General features: G+C 41.7%; 1 protein-coding gene across 1 annotated transcript in view; it reads right to left on the reverse strand.

Annotated features, from left to right (window-relative positions):
* Positions 1–23,596, reverse strand: part of LOC128694160 (venom serine protease Bi-VSP) — a gene marked incomplete at its 3' end in the record, with an annotated part of 66,014 nt that overhangs the window by 8,556 nt on the left and 33,862 nt on the right. Inside the window, 1 exon segment of the mRNA XM_070080273.1 lies at positions 10,107–10,213. Coding sequence (XP_069936374.1) covers positions 10,107–10,213 — 107 coding nt within the window.

A 23,596-nucleotide genomic window follows, 5' to 3' on the forward strand; every position in this document is an offset into this window, starting at 1 on the left:
GGGTTAGGAAGTACTTCTTCAGTCATAGAGTCGTCAGGAAGTAGAATAGCCTAGCAAGTGAAGTAGTGGAGGCAGGAACCGTACATAGTTTTAAGAAGAGGTATGACAAAGCTTACGAAGCAGAGAGGGAGAGGACCTAGTAGCGCTCAGTGAAGAGACGGGGCCAGGAGCTGAGTCTCGACCCATGCAACCACAATTAGGTGAGTACAATCAGGTGACAACACACATATACCAATAGTCACATGAACACTGGTCATAGAGCACTCGCATATACCAGTAGTCACATGAACACTGGTCATAGAGCACTCACATATACCAGTAGTCACATGAACACTGGTCATAGAGCACTCACATATACCAGTAGTCACATGAACACTGGTCGTAGAGCACTCGCAAATACCAGTAGTCACATGAACACTGGTCAGAGCACTCACATATACCAGTAGTCACATGAACACTGGTCATAGAGCACTCTCATATACCAGTAGTCACATGAACACTGGTCATAGAGCACTCGCATATACCAGTAGTCATATGTATGAACACTGGTCATAGAGCACTCGCATATACCAGTAGTCACATGAACACTGGTCATAGAGCACTCACCTATAGCAGTAGTCACATGAACACTGGTCATAGAGCAATCGCATATACCAGTAGTCACATGAACACTGGTCAGAGCACTCGCATATACCAGTAGTCACATGAACACTGGTCATAGAGCACTCGCATATACCAGTAGTCACATGAACACTGGTCAGAGCACTCGCATACACCAGAAGTCACATGAACACTGGTCATAGAGCACTCACAAATACCAGTAGTCACATGAACACTGGTCATAGAGCACTCACATATACCAGTAGTCACATGAACACTGGTCATAGAGCACTCACAAATACCAGTAGTCACATGAACACTGGTCATAGAGCACTCACATATACCAGTAGTCACGTGAACACTGGTCATAGAGCACTCACAAATACCAGTAGTCACATGAACACTGGTCATAGTGCACTCACATATACCAATAGTCACATGAACACTGGTAATAAAGCACTCGCATATACCAGTAGTCACATGAACACTGGTCATAGAGCACTCGCATATACCAGAAGTCACATGAACACTGGTCATAGAGCACTCACAAATACCAGTAGTCACATGAACACTGGTCATAGAGCACTCACATATACCAGTAGTCACATGAACACTGGTCATAGAGCACTCACATATACCAGTAGTCACATGAACACTGGTCATAGAGCACTCACATATACCAGTAGTCACATGAACACTGGTCATAGAGCACTCACATATACAAATAGTCACATGAACACTGGTCATAGTGCACTCACATATACCAATAGTCACATGAACTGGTCATAGAGCACTCACATATACCAGTAGTCACATGAACACTGGTCATAGAGCACTCACATATACCAATAGTCACATGAACACTGGTCATAGTGCACTCACATATACCAATAGTCACATGAACTGGTCATAGAGCACTCACATATACCAGTAGTCACATGAACACTGGTCATAGAGCACTCACATATACCAGTAGTCACATGAACACTGGTCATAGAGCACTCGCATATACCAGTAGTCACATGAACACTGGTCATAGAGCACTCACAAATACCAGTAGTCACATGAACACTGGTCATAGAGCACTCACATATACCAGTAGTCATATGAACACTGGTCATAGAGCACTCACATATACCAGTAGTCACATGAACACTGGTCGTAGAGCACTCGCAAATACCAGTAGTCACATGAACACTGGTCAGAGCACTCACATACCAGTAGTCACATGAACACTGGTCATAGAGCACTCGCATATACCAGTAGTCACATGAACACTGGTCATAGAGCACTCGCATATACCAGTAGTCACATGAACACTGGTCATAGAGCACTCACATATACCAGTAGTCATATGAACACTGGTCATAGAGCACTCGCATATACCAGTAGTCACATGAACACTGGTCATAGAGCACTCACATATACCAGTAGTCACATGAACACTGGTCATAGAGCACTCGCATATACCAGTAGTCATATGAACACTGGTCATAGAGCACTCGCATATACCAGTAGTCACATGAACACTGGTCATAGAGCACTCACATATACCAGTAGTCACATGAACACTGGTCATAGAGCACTCACATATACTAGTCACATGAACACTGGTCATAGAGCACTCGCATATACCAGTAGTCATATGAACACTGGTCATAGAGCACTCGCATATACCAGTAGTCACATGAACACTGGTCATAGAGCACTCACCTATAGCAGTAGTCACATGAACACTGGTCATAGAGCAATCGCATATACCAGTAGTCACATGAACACTGGTCATAGAGCACTCACATATACCAGTAGTCACATGAACACTGGTCATAGAGCACTCACACATACCAGTAGTCACATGAACACTGGTCATAGAGCACTCACATATACCAGTAGTCACATGAACATTGGTCATAGAGCACTCGCATATACCAGTAGTCACATGAACACTGGTCATAGAGCACTCGCATATACCAGTAGTCACATGAACACTGGTCATAGAGCACTCGCATATACCAGTAGTCACATGAACACTGGTCATAGAGCACTCACATATACCAGTAGTCACATGAACACTGGTCATAGAGCACTCACACATACCAGTAGTCACATGAACACTTGTCAAGCACGTCAAGAAGTTAGAGAAAGTACAAAGGTTTGCAACAAGGCTAGTCCCAGAGCTCAGAGGGATGTCGTACGAGGAAAGTGAGGGAAATCGGACTGACGACACTGGAGGACAGAAGGGTCAGGGGAGACATGATAACGACATACAAGATACTGCGGTGAATAGACAAAGTGGACAAAGATAGGATGTTCCAGTGAGGGGACACAGAAACAAGGGGTCACAACTGGAAGCTGAAGACTCAGACGAGTCACAGGGGGGTTAGGAAGTACTTCTTCAGTCATAGAGTCGTCAGGAAGTAGAATAGCCTAGCAAGTGAAGTAGTGGAGGCAGGAACCATACATAGTTTTAAGAAGAGGTATGACAAAGCTTATGAAGCAGAGAGGGAGAGGACCTAGTAGCGCTCAGTGAAGAGACGGGGCCAGGAGCTGAGTCTCGACCCCTGCAACCACAATTAGGCGAGTACAATCAGGTGAGAACACACACATACCAATAGTCACATGAACACTGGTCATAGTGCACTCACATATACCAATAGTCACATGAACACTGGTCATAAAGCACTCATATACCAGTAGTCACATGAACTGGTCATAGAGCACTCACATATACCAATAGTCACATGAACACTGGTCATAGAGCACTCACATATACCAATTGTCACATGAACACTGGTCATAGAGCACTCACATATACCAGTAGTCACATGAACACTGGTCATAGAGCACTCACACATACCAGTAGTCACATGAACACTGGTCATAGAGCACTCACATATACCAATAGTCACATGAACTGGTCATAGAGCACTCACATATACCAATAGTCACATGAACACTGGTCATAGAGCAATCACATATACCAATAGTCACATGAACACTGGTCATAGAGCATTCGTATATACCAGTAGTCACATGAACACTGGTCATAGAGCACTCACATATACCAGTAGTCACATGAACACTGGTCATAGAGCACTCGTATATACCAGTAGTCACATGAACACTGGTCATAGAGCACTCACATATACCAGTAGTCACATGAACACTGGTCATAGAGCACTCGTATATACCAGTAGTCACATGAACACTGGTCATAGAGCACTCACATATACCAGTAGTCACATGAACACTGGTCATAGAGCACTCACATATACCAATAGTCACATGAACACTGGTCATAGAGCACTCACAAATACCAATAGTCACATTAACACTGGTCATAGAGCACTCGCATATACCAGTAGTCACATGAACACTGATCATAGAGCACTCATATACAAAGAGTCACATAAACACTGACAATAGAGCACTCTCATATACCAATAGTCACATGAACACTGGTCATAGAGAACTCACATACCAAGAGTCACATGAACACTGGTCATAGAGCACTCACATATACCAATAGTCACATGAACACAGGTCATAGAGCACTCACATACCAAGAGTCACATGAACACTGGTCAAAGAGCACTCACATATACCAATAGTCACATGAACTTGTCATAGAGCACTCACATATACCAATTGTCACATGAACACTGGTCATAGAGCACTCATATACACAAAGAGTCACATAAACACTGATCATAGAGCACTCACATATACCAATAGTCACATGAACTGGTCATAGAGCACTCACATATACCAATTGTCACATGAACACTGATCATAGAGCACTCACATATACCAATTGTCACATGAACACTGGTCATAGAGCACTCACATATACCAATAGTCACATGAACTGGTCATAGAGCACTCACATATAACAATTGTCACATGAACACTGGTCATAGACCACTCACATATACCAATAGTCACATGAACACTGGTCATAGAGCACTCACATATACCAATAGTCACATGAACTGGTCATAGAGAACTCACATACCAATAGTCACATGAACACCGGTCATAGAGCACTCACATACGAATAGTCACATGAACACCGGTCAGAGCGCTCACATATACCAAGAGTCACATGAACACTGGTCATAGACCACTCACATATACCAATAGTCACATGAACACTGGTCATAGAGCACTCACAAACCAAGAGTCACATGAACACTGGTCATAGACCACTCACATATACCAATAGTCACATGAACTGGTCATAGAGAACTCACATACCAATAGTCACATGAACACCGGTCATAGAGCACTCACATACGAATAGTCACATGAACACCGGTCAGAGCGCTCACATATACCAAGAGTCACATGAACACTGGTCAAAGAGCACTCACATACCAATAGTCACATGAACACTGGTCATAGAGCACTCACATATACCAATAGTCACATGAACACTGGTCATAGAGCACTCACATATACCAGTAGTCACATGAACACTGGTCAGAGCACTCACATACCGGTAGTCACATGAACACTGGTCATAGAGCACTCACATACCAGTAGTCACATGAACACTGATCACAGAGCACTCACATATACCAGTAGTCACATGAACACTGGTCATAGAGCACTCACATACCAATAGTCACATGAACACTGGTCATAGAGCACTCACATATACCAATTGTCACATGAACACTGGTCATAGAGCACTCGCATATACCAATAGTCACATGAACACTGGTCATAGTGCACTCACATATACCAATAGTCACATGAACACTGGTCATAGTGCACTCACATATACCAATAGTCATATGAACACTGGTCATAGAGCACTCACACATACCAGTAGTCACATGAACACTGGTCATAGAGCACTCACATATACCAGTAGTCACATGAACACTGGTCATAGAGCACTCACATATACCAGTAGTCACATGAACACTGGTCATAGAGCACTCACATATACCAGTAGTCACATGAACACTGGTCATAGAGCACTCACATATACCAGTAGTCACATGAACACTGGTCATAGAGCACTCACATATATCAGTAGTCACATGAACACTGGTCATAGAGCACTCACATATACCAGTAGTCACATGAACACTGATCATAGAGCACTCGCATATACCAGTAGTCACATGAACACTGGTCATAGAGCACTCACATATACCAAGAGTTACATGAACACTGGTCATAGTGCACTCACATATACCAATAGTCATATGAACACTGGTCATAGAGCACTCACATATACCACAGTCACATGAACACTGGTCATAGAGCACTCACATATACCAGTAGTCACATGAACACTGGTCAGAGCACTCACATACCAGTAGTCACATGAACACTGTTCATAGAGCACTCACATATACCAGTAGTCACATGAACACTGATCACAGAGCACTCACATATACCAGTAGTCACATGAACACTGGTCATAGAGCACTCACATACCAAGAGTCACATGAACACTGGTCATAGAGCACTCACATACCAAGAGTCACATGAACACTGGTCATAGAGCACTCACATATACCAATTGTCACATGAACACTGGTCATAGAGCACTCGCATATACCAATAGTCACATGAACACTGGTCATAGTGCACTCACATATACCAATAGTCACATGAACACTGGTCATAGAGCACTCACATATACCAGTAGTCACATGAACACTGGTCATAGTGCACTCACATATACCAATAGTCATATGAACACTGGTCATAGAGCACTCACACATACCAGTAGTCACATGAACACTGGTCATAGAGCACTCACATATAGCAGTAGTCACATGAACACTGGTCATAGAGCACTCACATATAGCAGTAGTCACATGAACACTAGTCATAGAGCACTCACATATACCAGTAGTCACATGAACACTGGTCATAGAGCACTCACATATACCAATAGTCACATGAACACTGGTCATAGTGCACTCACATATACCAATAGTCATATGAACACTGGTCATAGAGCACTCACATATACCAGTAGTCACATGAACACTGGTCATAGAGCACTCACATATACCAGTAGTCACATGAACACTGGTCATAGAGCACTCGCATATGCCAGTAGTCACACGAACACTGGTCATAGAGCACTCACATATACCAGTAGTCACATGAACACTGGTCGTAGAGCACTCACATATACCAGTAGTCACATGAACACTGGTCATAGAGCACTCACATATACCAGTAGTCACATGAACACTGGTCATAGAGCACTCACATATACCAGTAGTCACATGAACACTGGTCATAGAGCACTCGCATATGCCAGTAGTCACATGAACACTGGTCATAGAGCACTCACATGTACCAGTAGTCACATGAACACTGGTCATAGAGCACTCACATGTACCAGTAGTCACATGAACACTGGTCATAGAGCACTCACATATACCAGTAGTCACATGAACACTGGTCATAGAGCACTCACATATACCAAGAGTCACATGAACACTGCTCATAGAGCACTCACATACCAGTAGTCACATGAACACTGGTCATAGAGCACTCACATATACCAGTAGTCACATGAACACTGGTCATAGAGCACTCGCATATACCAGTAGTCACATGAACACTGGTCATAGAGCACTCACATATACCAAGAGTCACATGAACACTGGTCATAGAGCACTCACATATACCAAGAGTCACATGAACACTGGTCATAGAGCACTCACATATACCAAGAGTCACATAAATTTTGCCCCTGATCCAGTACATCAGAGTTGAAAATTTAACCTGACCGAGTAAGACTTTCTCTAGTTATAAACAAAATTTTAGGAAAAAAAAAAAGCCTAAAAAATGTAGATTAGAATGTTTGGAAAATGTGAATGTATCCTCGTTAAATTTTAAAAATGCTTTAATTTTTTATTTTTTTTTTTTAATTTTGTTTTGTCATCTTTATTGTATTCAAAATTATTTATAATCTTTAAGAAAAAAAAACACCTGATTTTGAGAGAAAATAGAATTTGATATATTTTCCATAATAAATTGGCATTTTGGTACCTTCGCAGCCAAATGTCAATATAAAAACACTTCAAGTAAAAAAAAAAAAATACTAGTGGTTAGGAAACCATACCCCCGGCCGGGATTGAACCCGCGGTCATAGAGTCTCAAAACTCCAGCCCGTCGCGTTAGCCACTAGACCAGCTAGCCACAATAAGATTCATCCAACTAGGTATATTTCTACACCATAGGAAGGTTAGCACAGGCACCACTGTGACCACAAATGCAAGTTTTTACAGACGAATCTCCAGGTAGCGTGGCCGTGACGAACTCTTGCATTTGTGGTCACAGTGGTGCCTGTGCTAACCTTCCTATGGTGTAGAAATATACCTAGTTGGATGAATCTTATTGTGGCTAGCTGGTCTAGTGGCTAACGCGACGGGCTGGAGTTTTGAGACTATGACCGCGGGTTCAATCCCGGCCGGGGGTATGGTTTGTTTGCAATCGTGTCATTACGATTTCTTGAGTCACTAGTGGTTAGGGTTTGATGCCGATCAGAAGGTTGATTCTCTAGTTTTACAGGAGAAATAATTTATTTTTCAAAAAAGCAAATTAAAATTTACACATTGAACGTCAACTGCTTCAACAAATTTCCTGTAATTATATGCAACTTGAGCAAAGTTCAGCCATGATGTATTGAAGAATTTGACACTATTACACAAAATGGTCGAATTTGCCCCTACACACTTGAATGTCAATTTCTGCCATTCTCTATTATTTTTGACACGTTTTAGAGCGTTAGAAGCTGCACTACAGATAATTTTGAAGTTATTAGAGCTATTGCAAAATGTTGGGAATGAGTTGAACAACTTAGGTCATATCGCACGTCAAAATAATTGTTCCAAGAATTTGGCGACCATTACTGTATAAATTGTTGATACTTAAGGCGACTTTATGAGCCATTCTCGAGTTATGCGAGAAATATAATCGAAAAGTTAAAAAAAAAAATCCATGCATCATTTTATGGTATCCCTTCTTATGGTATCCCTTCTTATGGTATCCCTTCTCATGGTATCCCTTCTTACGGTATCCCTTCTTACGGTATCCCTTCTCACGGTATCCCTTCTCACGGTATCCCTTCTCACGGTATCCCTTCTCACGGTATCCCTTCTCACGGTATCCCTTCTCATGGTATCCCTTCTTATGGTATCCCTTCTTACGGTATCCCTTCTTACGGTATCCCTTCTTACGGTATCCCTTCTTACGGTATCCCTTCTCACGGTATCCCTTCTCACGGTATCCCTTCTCACGGTATCCCTTCTCACGGTATCCCTTCTCACGGTATCCCTTCTCACGGTATCCCTTCTCACGGTATCCCTTCTCACGGTATCCCTTCTCACGGTATCCCTTCTCACGGTATCCCTTCTTACGGTATCCCTTCTTACGGTATCCCTTCTTACGGTATCCCTTCTTATGGTATCCCTTCTTACGGTATCCCTTCTTACGGTATCCCTTCTTACGGTATCCCTTCTTACGGTATCCCTTCTTACGGTATCCCTTCTTACGGTATCCCTTCTTACGGTATCCCTTCGAGGATACCTAATAAAAGTAAAGATGTAGAAGTAAAAATAATAAAAATTAGAGGAATAAAAAGTAGAAAATTAACAATTAGAAAAACAGCGACAGTAATAGTATTTTTATGGGAATAATAACCGCGGAGGTTAACAACTCTGCATAACAAAAGGACATCGATGAACGTGACAATTTTCCTCGGGACTTCAAGGTCTTTTCAGATCTTCTTTACGACAACCATTTAACTTAAAAAGATCAGCAACTGTGTAACGTCAGTAAGAAATATTTTCAACGTTGTTTTGATAAAAGTACACCCATCGACACCATGCCTAACCCTTCTAGGGTAGGGTAGGTGCCTGAGCCCGAGCCTTTAGCTCATAAGACTGTCATTCCCATTAGCCCCCTTGGGGCGGGGATGGCAGACCAGAGAGGCCTAGCTTGTGGCTAGGCCTGGGGACAGTTGGTCCCAAAGATGAGGAGGTACTTGTGCCTCCTCCCATGGGAGACTTAGGTCTCAGACACTCCCTAAAGAGGGAGCCAAGGCCGGGCCACCACTTGGAAAAGGCCCGGGCCGGGAGAATACCGGCTAATCTTTAATAATAATAATAAAGTACACCTGACACCCAGGTAGCAAATTTGTTAAACAATAAAACTGAACATTTCTGCTGATAATCTCAGGGTAACACTGGCATGCGCGCGCACACGCACGCACGCTTAGTCACTTATTCTATACAGGCCAAGTGTCTATCGACAAGTAACTGACAACGAGTAACTAATACTGGATTATATGGTATTTGGATGAACGATCCAAAATTGAGTTCAACATTTTAAGCTGTTTGTTGACAATGTGTCAACCCAGGAGACATTATTCATCAATATTACTCACATTTACTACTTCATCCATTATGAGTCATTTAAAAAGTGTTTTTTGAATAACACGAAAAATAATTATTATCACTTACTTATAATGAAAACAGTGGAGAGCTGTCAGGACCCATTGTTGGTTGATAAGAACACCAGCACAGAACCAGTTAACTGAACCCTGGACAGTCCGCTCTCCCAGCAGTGCCTAACATAAAGCTTTAATTAATTATAAATTACTAAAGTGGACTCTGTGATTCGCGTATTATCAAATATAAAAATTACATTCTTATCAGCATCTCCTAGTTTATGGTGTTGGGAGAGTTCTTTATATGAGCAGAGACATAAGGCGCAACTAAGTTCCCCTGTCTTCTAAAAACATGTTCATTATTTCGTAAGGTGAAGTCTAGGGTCTTTACTTAATTCATGGTATAACTTAACAAATCTTTGATGACAGTTGTGTTGCAGAGGTCTGAGTTGTGCTCAACCTCTACAACACAATTGATCCTAGACTTCACGTGGACTTCACCTTACGAAAGCAGACAATGCAAATGCGATAGTAATTATTGATGAGTTAGATTATAGGGAAAAAATGAGCATGATATTAGAAGACAGGGGAAATGACTTGCCCCTGAATCTTGTTTCAATATGAATCAGATAGAGGACCGAGGGAAAAAATGCTGAATGATTTGAGTAAAAAAATTGGTTGCAAAATAAATATGACTGGTAAATCACAAGGAAAAATGGCAAAATTGGGGGTAATGAACCGTTATATTAATGTAAAATACCATCTGGGAGACAAATAAAACTTGTGGAATGATATGATGATCTGGTGTATTATGTAATGGAAATTAGCTTCGAAAATAATTTTTACAAGCAATGGTTAGTTCAATAAGGATTTTGATGCTAATGCATAAGTAATTTAAGAATGAACTTTCTGTTGAGATGAGAATGGTTAGATTAGCACTTTTAAGGGCATTAAAGTCACTAAATTTAGTAATTTTAAAGATATAATGAAATTATAACTTTAAATTTTCTAATGGGTAATGCACAATGACTCAATCTTTTTCTCCTAAATCAGAGATTCTGGAGATTTTAATTTTTTTTAATGCAAAATAGTCAACCCTCCTTTAAGGAAAATCGAGCTAATGACTAATTTGAGAGAGTTGGTTATGGTCCAAGAGCTGGAACGCGAGGGAGAGGCATGGTCTTAGCTGTAATCTTGATCCAAGGTGTTGGAGGAAGATGGTGTTCTTGACGTGGGAATTGTAGGTTGATTTGTATTGTTCTAACTGACAGAGAGACAAAGTTCAAGAGGGGGGCTAAAAGACTTTTTTTAGTTAACCTATTTGAATGAAATTTTTACTACGATTTAAACAGCATTTCAGACGTGGACGCCATGTTTGTAGTGACTTTTGCCTCAAAAGATAAAGAAAAAAAAATAATTTCCTATTAAAATAGGACATTATAATACAAAAATCATATTGCAAAATTGGTAAGTATAAAAAAACACAAATTGGCATCATGTCCTCTTGGTGATAGCAAAGAAAAAAAATACATTTTTATTTTTGGAAAAAGATACTTAGAAATATGATACAAACAAGTTGATTGCATCAACTTGTTTGTATCACATTCTGGCAACAAGTTGATTGCATCAACTTGTTTGTATCACATTCTGGCAACAAGTTGATTGCATCAACTTGTTTGTATCACATTCTGGCAACAAGTTGATTGCATCAAGTTGATTGCATCAACTTGTTTGTATCACATTCTGGCAACAAGTTGATTGCATCAACTTGTTTGTATCACATTCTGGCAACAAGTTGATTGCATCAACTTGTTTGTATCATATTCTGGCAACAAGTTGATTGCATCAACTTGTTGCCAGAATTATGCACTAATTTGGGTAAGAAAACATTTTTTCCCAATTTTTTTTCTTGTAAAAGCCCTCTCCTCTCAAGGCGGATCTTGCTTCAAGAAATTGGAGCTTGGATATTTAAGATGAGAAAGATCTAGATCCAAGAAAATGCATTATGGTCTTTGATGTGGTAAAGGGACTGGAGATGTAAGTGGAGGATGGTATGCGATGGGATCATGATCATAGGAAATGGAGCTAGGTTAGTCATGATCCAAGAACTGGAGCATGTGTGATGGAGAATGGGAATGAACAAGTGGTTTTAGGCAAATAACATTATTACAACTAGCCGGGGATCGAACCCCCAATATTTTAGCATGCCGTACATGTAACACGACCCACCACACACTGTAGTCAGTTATGCAACACCTTAGCAAAATGTTTATAACTTGCCCATAAGAGTGAAATAGCACGATAATGACAACTTCCCACCTGTGTTTTATTTTTAGATTGAACTCTGTTAACTTCAACTGTTTTTCCTTCTAACAAGCTCTACAAACAAACCTAAGAATGGGGTCCCCAATAATCTATTCACCTAGAGTTTCGCCAACACATCGTCATTCAGGAGATGTCCTGTAATACAAAACGTTTTGATGTAAAAATCAACGCCCAGCATTCAGTTTAACTTCCAATGACAAGCTACCTCCTGACACAAAGTCCTAAATTTCTGAAACCCACCAATAAAAATGATCTCACACACTTCTACAGTCAAGATCAATCATCCCTAAGAGCATACCGAATTTGTACCTTGACGAGGAATGTACTTACATTCACCAAACATTCACTGTCATCAAAGACTGCAAGAAAAGAGCTCTGATATTCTCCACGCATCAACACCGCTCCCAACAAAATAATTCTTCAGGTTGCACTAAACGTCTCAAAAGTACTTTCACAAGCTCGCCATCGCTTCTACCACTTCAATAAAGGATCTGTCAATGCCCTCTTCTTAAGATTACACAAAATTCCCTTACAAACATCGGACACAGCTCCTCAGAGACGCCCCTCCGCACACGCGCTACCTTCTGTTTCGAATTTCCAATATTTCCTCATATCACAGTCTCTCCTGTCAAAGCACAGAGAAAATACCCATCTCATCTGTGGTCTGCAGAACTTTTGCTACCCTACCACTAGTGAACTGAACCTCACTAGTATTCACCCACTTGACAATGCACATCTAGACATAAAATAGTCACCCGCCTCCACTGCTGCTGTGCTAGTAACACACACGCAGATGGTTTGTCACCCCATAATGCCTCCTCCACCGCCGCCTGTACCCTCAATGCATCATACTGCTCATTATGCAAGCCCCTGATTAAGAACTTCAAACTCTTCATTTCATCCATATGGTACATCCCGTTAGCCGCCCCTTCCCTATCATATTGACGCAGTCTACCTTCATAATAATTCATTAACCCATATCTCATAGTTTAAGCCTCCTACCATCTCCCACATAAAACTTATGGATCGCAGGTTTTGCCACCTTGTCTCACTAACACACCAATCCCTCTTCACCCACCCCATATTGTTTTACCTCCCACCATCCCTTAAAACCCACTACCACTTCCTCACTGCCAGTGTATCCCACTCCACCTCCATGAGAACTGCCTGACCTGATAAAGCAGCTGTCACGGTGTTTACCGAACGCGCTGTAACGGATGATGTAACAAATTTTATCCATTCTATCCATTCCCTCCTCAAATACGTGTGGGCTGGTACCACCTCTGGCATGCAGCACACATCCTGCAGGTGTATATCGCGTAACAACTCTCTCAAAACCTGGGAATAATTCCCCGCCTCTCCTGGGGTCACATGCTTTTTCCTAACCACACAATTCCCCTTATTGACCCCAGTATTGACCTATGGAAAAACTAAAACTTCCCTAATAAAACCGTTATTAACCTGCACATTCCCATTCACTGGCGCATACACAGATGGGAGAGACATGGGAATTCTGTGAAGTTCCTTCTACAAGTATAATGCGACTATCCACCTCCATTTTCACAACAATGATACAAACGGGCATGACTTCCCCACTAAGAGGGACACATCTCCTTTTAAACAAACAGTAGGCAACGCATCCACTGCATAACCTGGGATCTCCAAATCCCATACATTTTTAAGGTCTAGCAAATAACTAAATCCACCCTATACCTGCCAATGAACCTGGCAAACCTGTGCCTCTTTGCTACCACACACAGTCCATTAACATTAATAGTCATGCAACTAAGGCCTAGGTAAAAGGTGGTTTGCCCCACTGACCGACTCGATCCTTATGTTGTCAGCAATACCCCTATTACCTACTTTACTACTGATCATGAGCCCTGGTTTCACAGGCCCATTGGCACTATGTTGTTTGTTCCTCACAGCCGCAGAACCAGTGCCCATTTCTACCCATGACTTTTTACAAGGCCGTTGAGCAGGTGTCAAAACACCATCTGAATCTGAAGCTGATGCTTCAAGTTTCCGGGCAAGCTTGTCCTCTACCACACACATTTCAATTGATGCATCCCAACGCACATTCACATCTGCCTCCGCAACACTGATCCCATTCCTCAGACTCATCGCTCAGCACAGGAACAATGGATGGTTCCGTTTTCGTAGTGCAGCCTCTTCACACAATTGGGCCTTAGGGCCCTCCTCTAATATTGGTGATACCCCTTCCGACTGCAGGAAGGATGATGTTCACTAACACTTTTTCCAATTCGTCCACCAGCGCCGGGCGTACTCGAACTTTATCATGCAACATGGTAACAGATGCCTGTCTTTTCCCTTGTAGGGTCTGCATCATCCACCACTACAACACTCTCCTGCTCGATGTTGTTGGGCTCCCTATTTTTATGGCTGCAACACTCGCCCCATGGCCTCAATTCTCGCTCCTTCTCAGAAAGGTCTGTCCTGTCCACACACTGTTGGTTCTTTCTACGAGGACACTACATTATTATAATCAAAACTAAGCGCTAAACCCACCAGGGTCATACAGCATTTAGGGCACTCTACAGCTATTTGATCATACCCCTCGCAAAAAGAACACTTGCGTCGCTGTCCATCACCTGCGTTCGGAAATCCGCCAGGATTACATATGACGGCACTGAGTACTTTAACGACATCGTGAGAGAGTACGTCCCTTCAGTAACCCATCTTAAACACCAGTCACCCATGTATCTTGTTGGGTCACATATGACCCAACAAGATACATGTGGCTCAACAAGATACATGCATCTTGCTAGGTCACATGTATGGTACAAGTTTAGGGAACATATGACGTAAATCTGCTCCATCAGCCTCAAAAGGCACATTGCATAGTTGGATCCATGTGTATCGCTTTGATATGTAAATTAGGCTGACTCTGATGTCATTAACCATCATTGCTATATCTTAGCAAAATTGGATGCATCTACAATGTTCTCCTAATCTATTATCTATGACAATTACAGAGTAAGAATTAAAGGTAATTATGTTTTCCTGTTTTTTTACATCAGGTTTTATAGCATTAATATACAGTGTTGTAATCTATCATCAGAGTCTTGTGTGTGTGTGTGTGTGAGAGGTAATGTGTGTGAAAGTGTATGTTGTCAGCATAGTTGCTGATCCCTGTGTTGTATAGCATATCAGTATCATCCATGTGCTTTAGATAGGAGATCCCTAGGCCTGTGACCGTGTGACGTCACGGGATGCACATGTGTACGTTCGTACCTCTGCCACTCTCTCAGTTGGCGTTTGACATAGGCTAGGACAGGCAGAGGCTGGGCTCCATTTCCCATCATCACAGTCTGACAATATATCGTTACCATCCAACAAGTGTGTCTACCTTCAACCCTCGATATCTCCATTTAAGAACCCCTACGATAAATGGTGGCAGCGGTGTGGGCGTAAAATTGATAATTATGCCGATGTACAGAGATTTCTTTCGACCAGCAAGACGGCCATTTTGTGTCGCCAGTAGGCCGACCTAGCCAAGCCTGCTACCTCAAGTCAGCTACTCTCTCAAGTTCCTACCAGGTACTACATTATTCACAGGTCAGTCTCTTTGTATTAGTGTTTATCTGCTTATTTGCATCACTCCCGAGGGGTTGACCCGAGTTTGCAAAATAAGCCAGCTTCCAGTCTGTGGTGGGGGAGTCAGAACAACCGAGTCCAGTCTAGCCTAGTCTACTCCATCCAGTTCCTTTGCTTGCCAAGCCAGTTTTCCACCCCTGCTGTGCTCACCGTGAGAAGTTCTCAAGCCATTCTGTGTGAAGGGTTAAGATAAGCCAGCTAGCAACTAACCCAGGTGTCTTAACCCAGTACTCAAGTAAGCCACATCAGTAGTCTTCATTGCTTGTGATTCAAGCTCCAAGCCATTCTGAGTGCTCTTTCATCCTTGTGGTGTTGTGGTATTTCGTGGGTATATTTTAAGCCAGCTGGCTTAGAATATCTTCGCGCCTGTGTGGGTGTCCGCAGTGAAGCTTAATGCCGTTCAACCCATAGGCCCACGACCACGTGTCTCACCACGTAGTCTCGGTCTTAGCCCTGCTAACCCCACTAACTCACCAAGCAGTCTCAGATGCCTTAGCCCTGTTTACCCACAAACCCAACCACTACCACTGTTTGGTAAACTACTAGGGGTTATAGCACCATATTTTAAGGACCACATAGGGGGTCAAGAGCTAGAGTGTGTCTTCAACAGTGGTGCCACCGTTAAAAGCCTCCTGTGTGAAGTCTATCGTCGATGTAAGCGCAATTCTACGATCACGTGTGCAGAGGACAGCAGCAAGACGACATAAACAATCCTCCAACCTTCCACCATCTACCTCATTCTACACCAAGTCGTTACAGCGATAATATTTTTCATAGACACATTTGCGAGTGTCGAGACATTTCTTTTGTGTTCCAGTAATTTTCTTAGTGACATTCAGTGACTCTCGATCAGACTCAGTGTTTGTTTGCAATAATTTGATAATCTCCTTAATTCAGTGTTAATTTTCATGCATTGTCTTATGTCTGTTGTGTTGTGTGTCTTTTTATACACTTGAAGTAAGTACTTAATGTTTTTCCTTTGTTGTGTGTGCAACATGAGCAGTATAGAACTTGTGTTTACACTTCATAATCACCTTGTGTTCTCAGTATTCCAGTGAATTAATTCAGTAATTTACTTAGTTGTGTCCTGCATCACAACTCAGTGTTGACTGTTGCATTTTTTTTTCCTAGCATTTGTGTATTCTTGTTTTGTTCCCTGTGTGTTGAACATTTTTTTTTTTGTGTTCATATTCTTTCATTTAGCCAGTGTCTAATTTGTCTTATTTCCACAGACAATAGTGCCATTATTTTGTGCAAGCAAGAAATCATTATTATCAAAAGTTTTCACACATCAAGTTTCATTGCAAGAAAATTCTAGTATTGTGTTTATGTTGATGTGTTGTGTTCTGCATCACTAAGTGTTCAAACCTTTTTGTTCTGTGTTTTAGCACCTATTATTTTTCACGTTTCATTGAACAAATTCACTCTTAGTGCAATTTTTAAGTTCTTCTTTTAGAGTAAATTGTTCTTTTGCTTGTTAAGTGGTGCTTGAGTGCAGTTAAGAGTTAAAGTGTTCCCACAGTTCATTCCTTGATATATTTCTTTTCTTGTGTGTGTAATAATTTTTTTATTATTGCACATTGACTCATTTTGCAATAATTCTTGTGCAAATATTGTGTTGCCATTAAAGTTTTTCTTGCACAGATTTTATGCAGTATTGTGCAATACTTTTTGATTAGCAATTGTCATTTGCAATATTGCTACAGTTTATTTCAGTGCAGTTTCATATGCTCTGTTCTGTGCATAATATTTTATTCTTTCTGTGCCGTTTTATTTTATTTCAGTGAATTGTGTCCCAGTTTGTTTTATTTTTTGCACAAGCTTTGAGTCCATTTTATCATTTTATTGTGTATTTCCCTGTTGAATTGAAAGTAAAGACAACTCACTGTGCCATTCATTCAATTTAAAGTAAAAATTGAGCAAATCAGATTTGAGTAAATTACAAGTTCTCTTGATTTCCAAAGTGTTGTTCATTCAGTTGCATATTTTTCTTGTGTGAGTTCTTTGCTTACTGTGTGACTGTCAATTTTTAATTACTTATGCAGAATAGTTAAGCATTTTTTTTCCCCATTTAAGTTCACTGTGTTGTGTGTGTTCCTCAGTTACATTTTCTTTAGTTTCTCTAAATTCTTGTTTTACATTTTGCAAACATGTCTCAAGTTTTCTCAAGCGATGTCTCAGCACATGCTGCTAGTACAACCATTAATGCGTCAGCCCAAAATTCGAGTAACTCCTTATCAAACGATAGACATACTCAGACTTCTAGCCTGCGTAATTTTAGTCGTGATCCATATGATGCTATGCCATTGTTCAATGGTAATCCAGACAACCTTGAAGGTTGGTTTTCTGCTATTCGAGCCAGAGCTGATGCTTCAGTTGATGGTCTTCCATCTGAGAGTTGTTTAATCAGTATCGGAAAGACGAGTCTAGCCTGTTCTTGAGCCGCCTCACATGTATTTAACTTAATTTGTATGAAGGACTTTCAAGATCTAACCAGGTGGCAAGATTATAAACAGTTAATTCGTAACTATCTTGAACCAGTGCGAGAAACCGATCCGTTTGTCGTTCTCAAAGAATTAGTTTGCACAGCTCTGAGGCCAGAAGAGTCATTAGATGAGTTTGCTCTTCGTCTTAATAACCTAATGTCCTCATTCATTAAAGCAGGTCAAAATTCCAAGTACCTTAAAGATAGTGATAAACCAGCCCTTGAGGGGTTTGCCAAATTAGCCGCATTCGGAGTTATTAAACAACTAATGCCACTGACATCTAAGTATGTGTACAATTCAAGTCCGCTAGATGCTACTATGGGACCGCTCACAGCTCTCATTCATGTACAAATTTTGTGTCCCGAGGGAACCTTCCCTTATCGTAAGTCTATGCCAAGCATTTTGTCTACTCCTGTACCTCCTCTAGTTTGTGCTACTACCATAACTCCCAACCCTAATCACTCGCGTCCATCATCCAAAGCAAGTGTTAAGAGCCATCATTCCCGTAGCACCCGTAGTATGTACAGAACCCACAGTCAAAGAATTTGCTACAATTGTGGTTACCGTGGCCATATTGCTATTAATTGTCATGATAGTAACCCTAAGAAGCGTCGTACTGATGAGTACCAGTCAGATCTTCCCTACTGTACTAATCATAGAATTCATGGACATGACACATCTGAGTGCAATGCTCTCTACAACCTGCAGTACTCTAGATCTTTCCGTGGCAGTTCCAACCGCAGAGCCAGGAGAGGAAACAGACATCGTGGTTCACTAACTAACCAGAACGAGGCTCATTCTTCCAATTCGGGGAATCCAAGCGCCCAAGTCTACTCGTCCAGTTGTGACAGTAGTAGGTGATAACGAGTACACCATCCCAGTTCAAAATTCCTATGAAGCCTTAGCCAGCCTTGAGAATGACAACCCTGCTGTTGATGTTGCTTCACACGTCTCTGACAGAGGAATTTGGGGATGAAGTAGAAAATGCCTTCTCCGATGACAACCCACCTTTCTGTTTGCATATAACTCCTAACGAAACGATTGGTCCTTTAATACAAGCTTCTGTCCATAATGCGCCCGTTCATGTGTTCATGGACTCTGGTGCACAAGTTAATATCATCAGGTCTAGCTTGTTTAAAGAGAAGCAGTTACGATGTGTCCTCCTCGTTGAACCAACTACTGTAACCTCCCTTAGTGGAGTGGCTGGTTCCCTTCTGCGAGTCCGAGGTTAGACTTCGCTCACCTTTACTATCCAAGGCAGAGACTTTACTGCTGCTTTTCTTGTTGTCGACCAGATTACTTTCCCTGGTGACCTACTGGGATTTGCTTCCATGCGAGACTTACGCATTGTGCTCGACCCGTACCGATGGCATGCCCAAATTGACGACTTGATCGTTCCATTCTGGGGTTACCAGCTTGGATCAGAAATCTGTCATACTGCTGCAGAGTATGATGTACGGATTAAGTCCTTACAAGCCAATGCATTCTCCAGTAGCGTACCCAAGCGGTCAGGCACTGGTAACTGTCACTCCCATCTGTGTTCCACCTACACCTTCAGACTTGCAAGATAGTGTTCCGTTGCCTGAAGTGTCCGGGGACACTCAGACTGCCTTTAGTGCACAGCCTATCCCTGCAATGACTGCTAGTTCGAGTAGTAGTTTCTCCACAGGGGATGCCTTGTCAGAAAACGATTACTTAAAACTAGTAATGCCATCTCTTGTTGATGTCACATGCCGTCTGCAGAAAGACGTCTCTGTTGCGGCTAGTGCTCTCACTAGAGTGTCTGTTGTTGTTCCTAATGTTCCAGATGGTGATAACGTCCTAGTTGACAGTGATTCCTGCAAGGTCAAGGGTTTATTTGTTGAACCTTCCTTACACATTGTAAGAGACAGTAAGATCCATTTATTCCTTGCTAACACTTCGGGTCACAGTGTTCGTCTCAGAGCAAATACCAACCTCGTTGACCTAGTTCACTATTCTTACCCTGTTCAAGTACAGGATGACGTGTCACCTGACCAGTAGGTCAGTGCTATTTCAACAGTGGAGACCTCATCCACTCCGCTGGATCAATCCATTCCAACAGTTGAGGAGAAAGACTTAGCTCCCACCGACTTCCCAGACGAAGTCAAGCGTTTGTTGACTTTGTTGAACAAACATCATAACGCCATTTCCTTACCAGGTGAGAAGATGGGTATAACGAACTTATTGTCCCATCGTATTCTACTTGAACCTGGTACTAGACCTATTTATATACCTGTGTACAGAATGCCCCATTCCCAAGTTGCTGTCGCAGAAGAACTGATCAATCAAATGCTTAATGATGGAGTTATTGCATGTAGTAATTCACCCTGGAATGCACTCTTGATCCTAGTGCCTAAGAAGGATGGCACTTGGCGCCCGGTGATTGGCTTTAGGAAGTTAAATGCGAAAACTATTCCAGATCGCTTCCCACTTCCTGTACTAGGTGACCTTTTACGCAATATCGGAGGTAAAGTCTTTTCGACCCTGGACTTGTTACAAGGGTTTTGGCAAGTCCCTCTTCATGAGGACAGCCAAGAGTTAACTGCATTCTCTACTCCCACAGGTCATTATCACTTCCTACGAATGGCTTTTGGATTACGATCGTCTCCTATCACGTTCTCAAGACTCATGACCAACATCTTTAGAGGTCTTATAGGTAAAGCACTTATGGTGTACTTAGACGACGTAATCGTCATGTCCGAAGATGTGGATACACACCTGAAAAGACTTGATATAGTACTTGGCAAGCTTGAAGAAGCCAATTTAAAGATCAAACTGTCCAAATGTCAATTTTTCAGATCAGAAATTAAGTTTCTGGGTCACGTAGTCACTCCTAGAGGGGTTACGACTGATCAAAGTAAAGTAACTGCAGTACTAAATTTTCCAACTCCCAAAACTGCTGATGCTGTAAGATCCTTTGTGGGTCTACCAGGTTTCTACAGATCTTTCATTGTAAATTTTTCTTCAATAGCAGCTCCGCTAACTGAATTGCTTAAGAAAGATGCTCCTTTCGTTTGGACCTTCCGTCAAGAAAGAGCATTCCAAACTCTAAAAGAAAAGCTAACATCTGCTCCAATTTTGAAATTCCCAGATTTTTCTAAGCCCTTCTATCTGACAACTGATGCTAGTTCAATTGGCATAGGTGCCGTACTAGCTCAGAAGACTGATGGCAAGTACAACGCAGTTGCATTTGCTAGCCGAGTCCTTACGAAAGCTGAACGTAATTATACAGTAATGGAGCAAGAAGCTTTAGCAATAGTATGGTATTTAAAGCACTTCCAAGACATTATTTACCAGTACCCTGTTCATGTCTTGACAGACCATGCACCACTGATACCTTTATTCCAGAACAAACAACCTACTGGAAGGTTAGCCAGATGGACCTTGATTATCCAAGAGTTTAATCCCACTTTTGAACATTTACCTGGCAAGTCAAATGTAGTCACAGATGCTTTACCGCGACACGTTAGTGTAGTTACTGCAGATCCTCCATTTACTGTCGAGGATGTCAAAAATGCCCAAAGAACAGATTCCATGTGGTCTGGTGTGATTCGATTCCTGCTCCAGGAAGATCTTATTCTTACTGTGAAGCCACCAGCACCCATTAGTGACTTTGTAATGAGCCAAGAATTACTGTATCGAACAGCCGAGTTGGGTACTCCAAGCAGAAGAGTGTACCAGTTAGTAATTCCACAGTCACTAGTGAACGTAGCTCTACAGCTAGTTCATGATGCACCAGGTGTTGCACACCCTGGTATGGATCGTTCTGTGAAACAAGCCAGAATGAAATACTTTTGGCCACGTATGGCAACTGACATTTCAGAGTATGTAAAGAAATGTATGGAATAGGTTGTAAGTTACTAAATGCTGTAAAGAATTTTTATGAGGATAGTGAGGCTCAGGTTAGGGTGTGTAAAAGAGAGGGAGAATACTTCCCGGTAAAAGTAGGTCTTAGGGATGTGTAATGTCACCATGATTGTTTAATATATTCATAGATAGGGTTGTAAAAGAAGTAAATGCTAGGGTGTTGGGGAAAGGAGCGGGATTAAATTATGGGAGACTAAAGAAAAGTTGCAAACGTTAGTTGACGAGTTTGGGAGTGTGTGTAAAGGTAGAAAGTTGAAAGTAAACATAGATAAGAGTAAGGTGATAAGGGTATCAAACGATTTAGATAAAGAAAAATTGGATATCACATTGGAGAGGAGTATGGAAGAGGTGAATGCTTTCAAATATTTGGGGGTTGACGTATCAGTGGATGGATTTATGAACGATGAGGTTAACCATAGAATTGATGAAAGGAAAATTGTAGGAGGTGCATTGAGGTATCTGTGGAGACAAAAAACATTATCTATGGAGGCAAAGAAGGGAATGTATGAAAGTATAGTGGTACCAACACTCTTAAATGGGTGTGAAGCTTGGGTTGTAAATGCTGCAGCGAGGAGGCGGCTGGAGGCAGTGGAGATGTCCTGTCTAAGTGCATGTGTGGTGTAAATATTATGCAGAAAATTCGGGGTGTGGAAATTAGGAGAAGGTGTGGAGTTTGGCCATTTAGAAAGAATGGATCAAAGTAGAATGACTTGGAGAGCATACAAATCTGTATGGGAAGGAAGAAGAGTCGTCCTTGAAAAGGTTGGAGGGAGGGGGTAAAGGTCTTGTGGGTGAGGGGCTTGGACTTCCAGCAAGCGTGCATGAGCGTGTTAGATACGAGTGAATGTAGACAAATGGTTTTTGAGACGTGACGAGCTGCTGGAGTGTGAGCAGGGTAACATAGTGAAGGGATTCAGGAAAACCGGTTATTTTTTTAGTCGGACTTGAGTCCTGGAAATGGGAAGTACAATGCCTGCACTTTAAATATATAAGGAGGGGTCTGGGGTAGTGACAGTTTGGAGGGACTTTATGGAAACTAACAAATCAAATTTCTTATGAAAAATAATGTAATGTTTCTGAACTGTTATATCTGAGCGCCTCTGCGAAGAGGTGAAGTGTTGAATGATGAAAGTATTTTCTTTTTGGGGATTTTCTTTTTTGGGTCACCCTGCCTCGGTGGGAGATGGCAGACTTGTTGAGAGAAACATATATGCGCGGAGAAATAGGGTCGATAAGGTGTATGAAA

This window comes from Cherax quadricarinatus, unplaced genomic scaffold, assembly GCF_038502225.1.
Source record: "Cherax quadricarinatus isolate ZL_2023a unplaced genomic scaffold, ASM3850222v1 Contig270, whole genome shotgun sequence".
NCBI lineage: Eukaryota > Metazoa > Arthropoda > Malacostraca > Decapoda > Parastacidae > Cherax > Cherax quadricarinatus.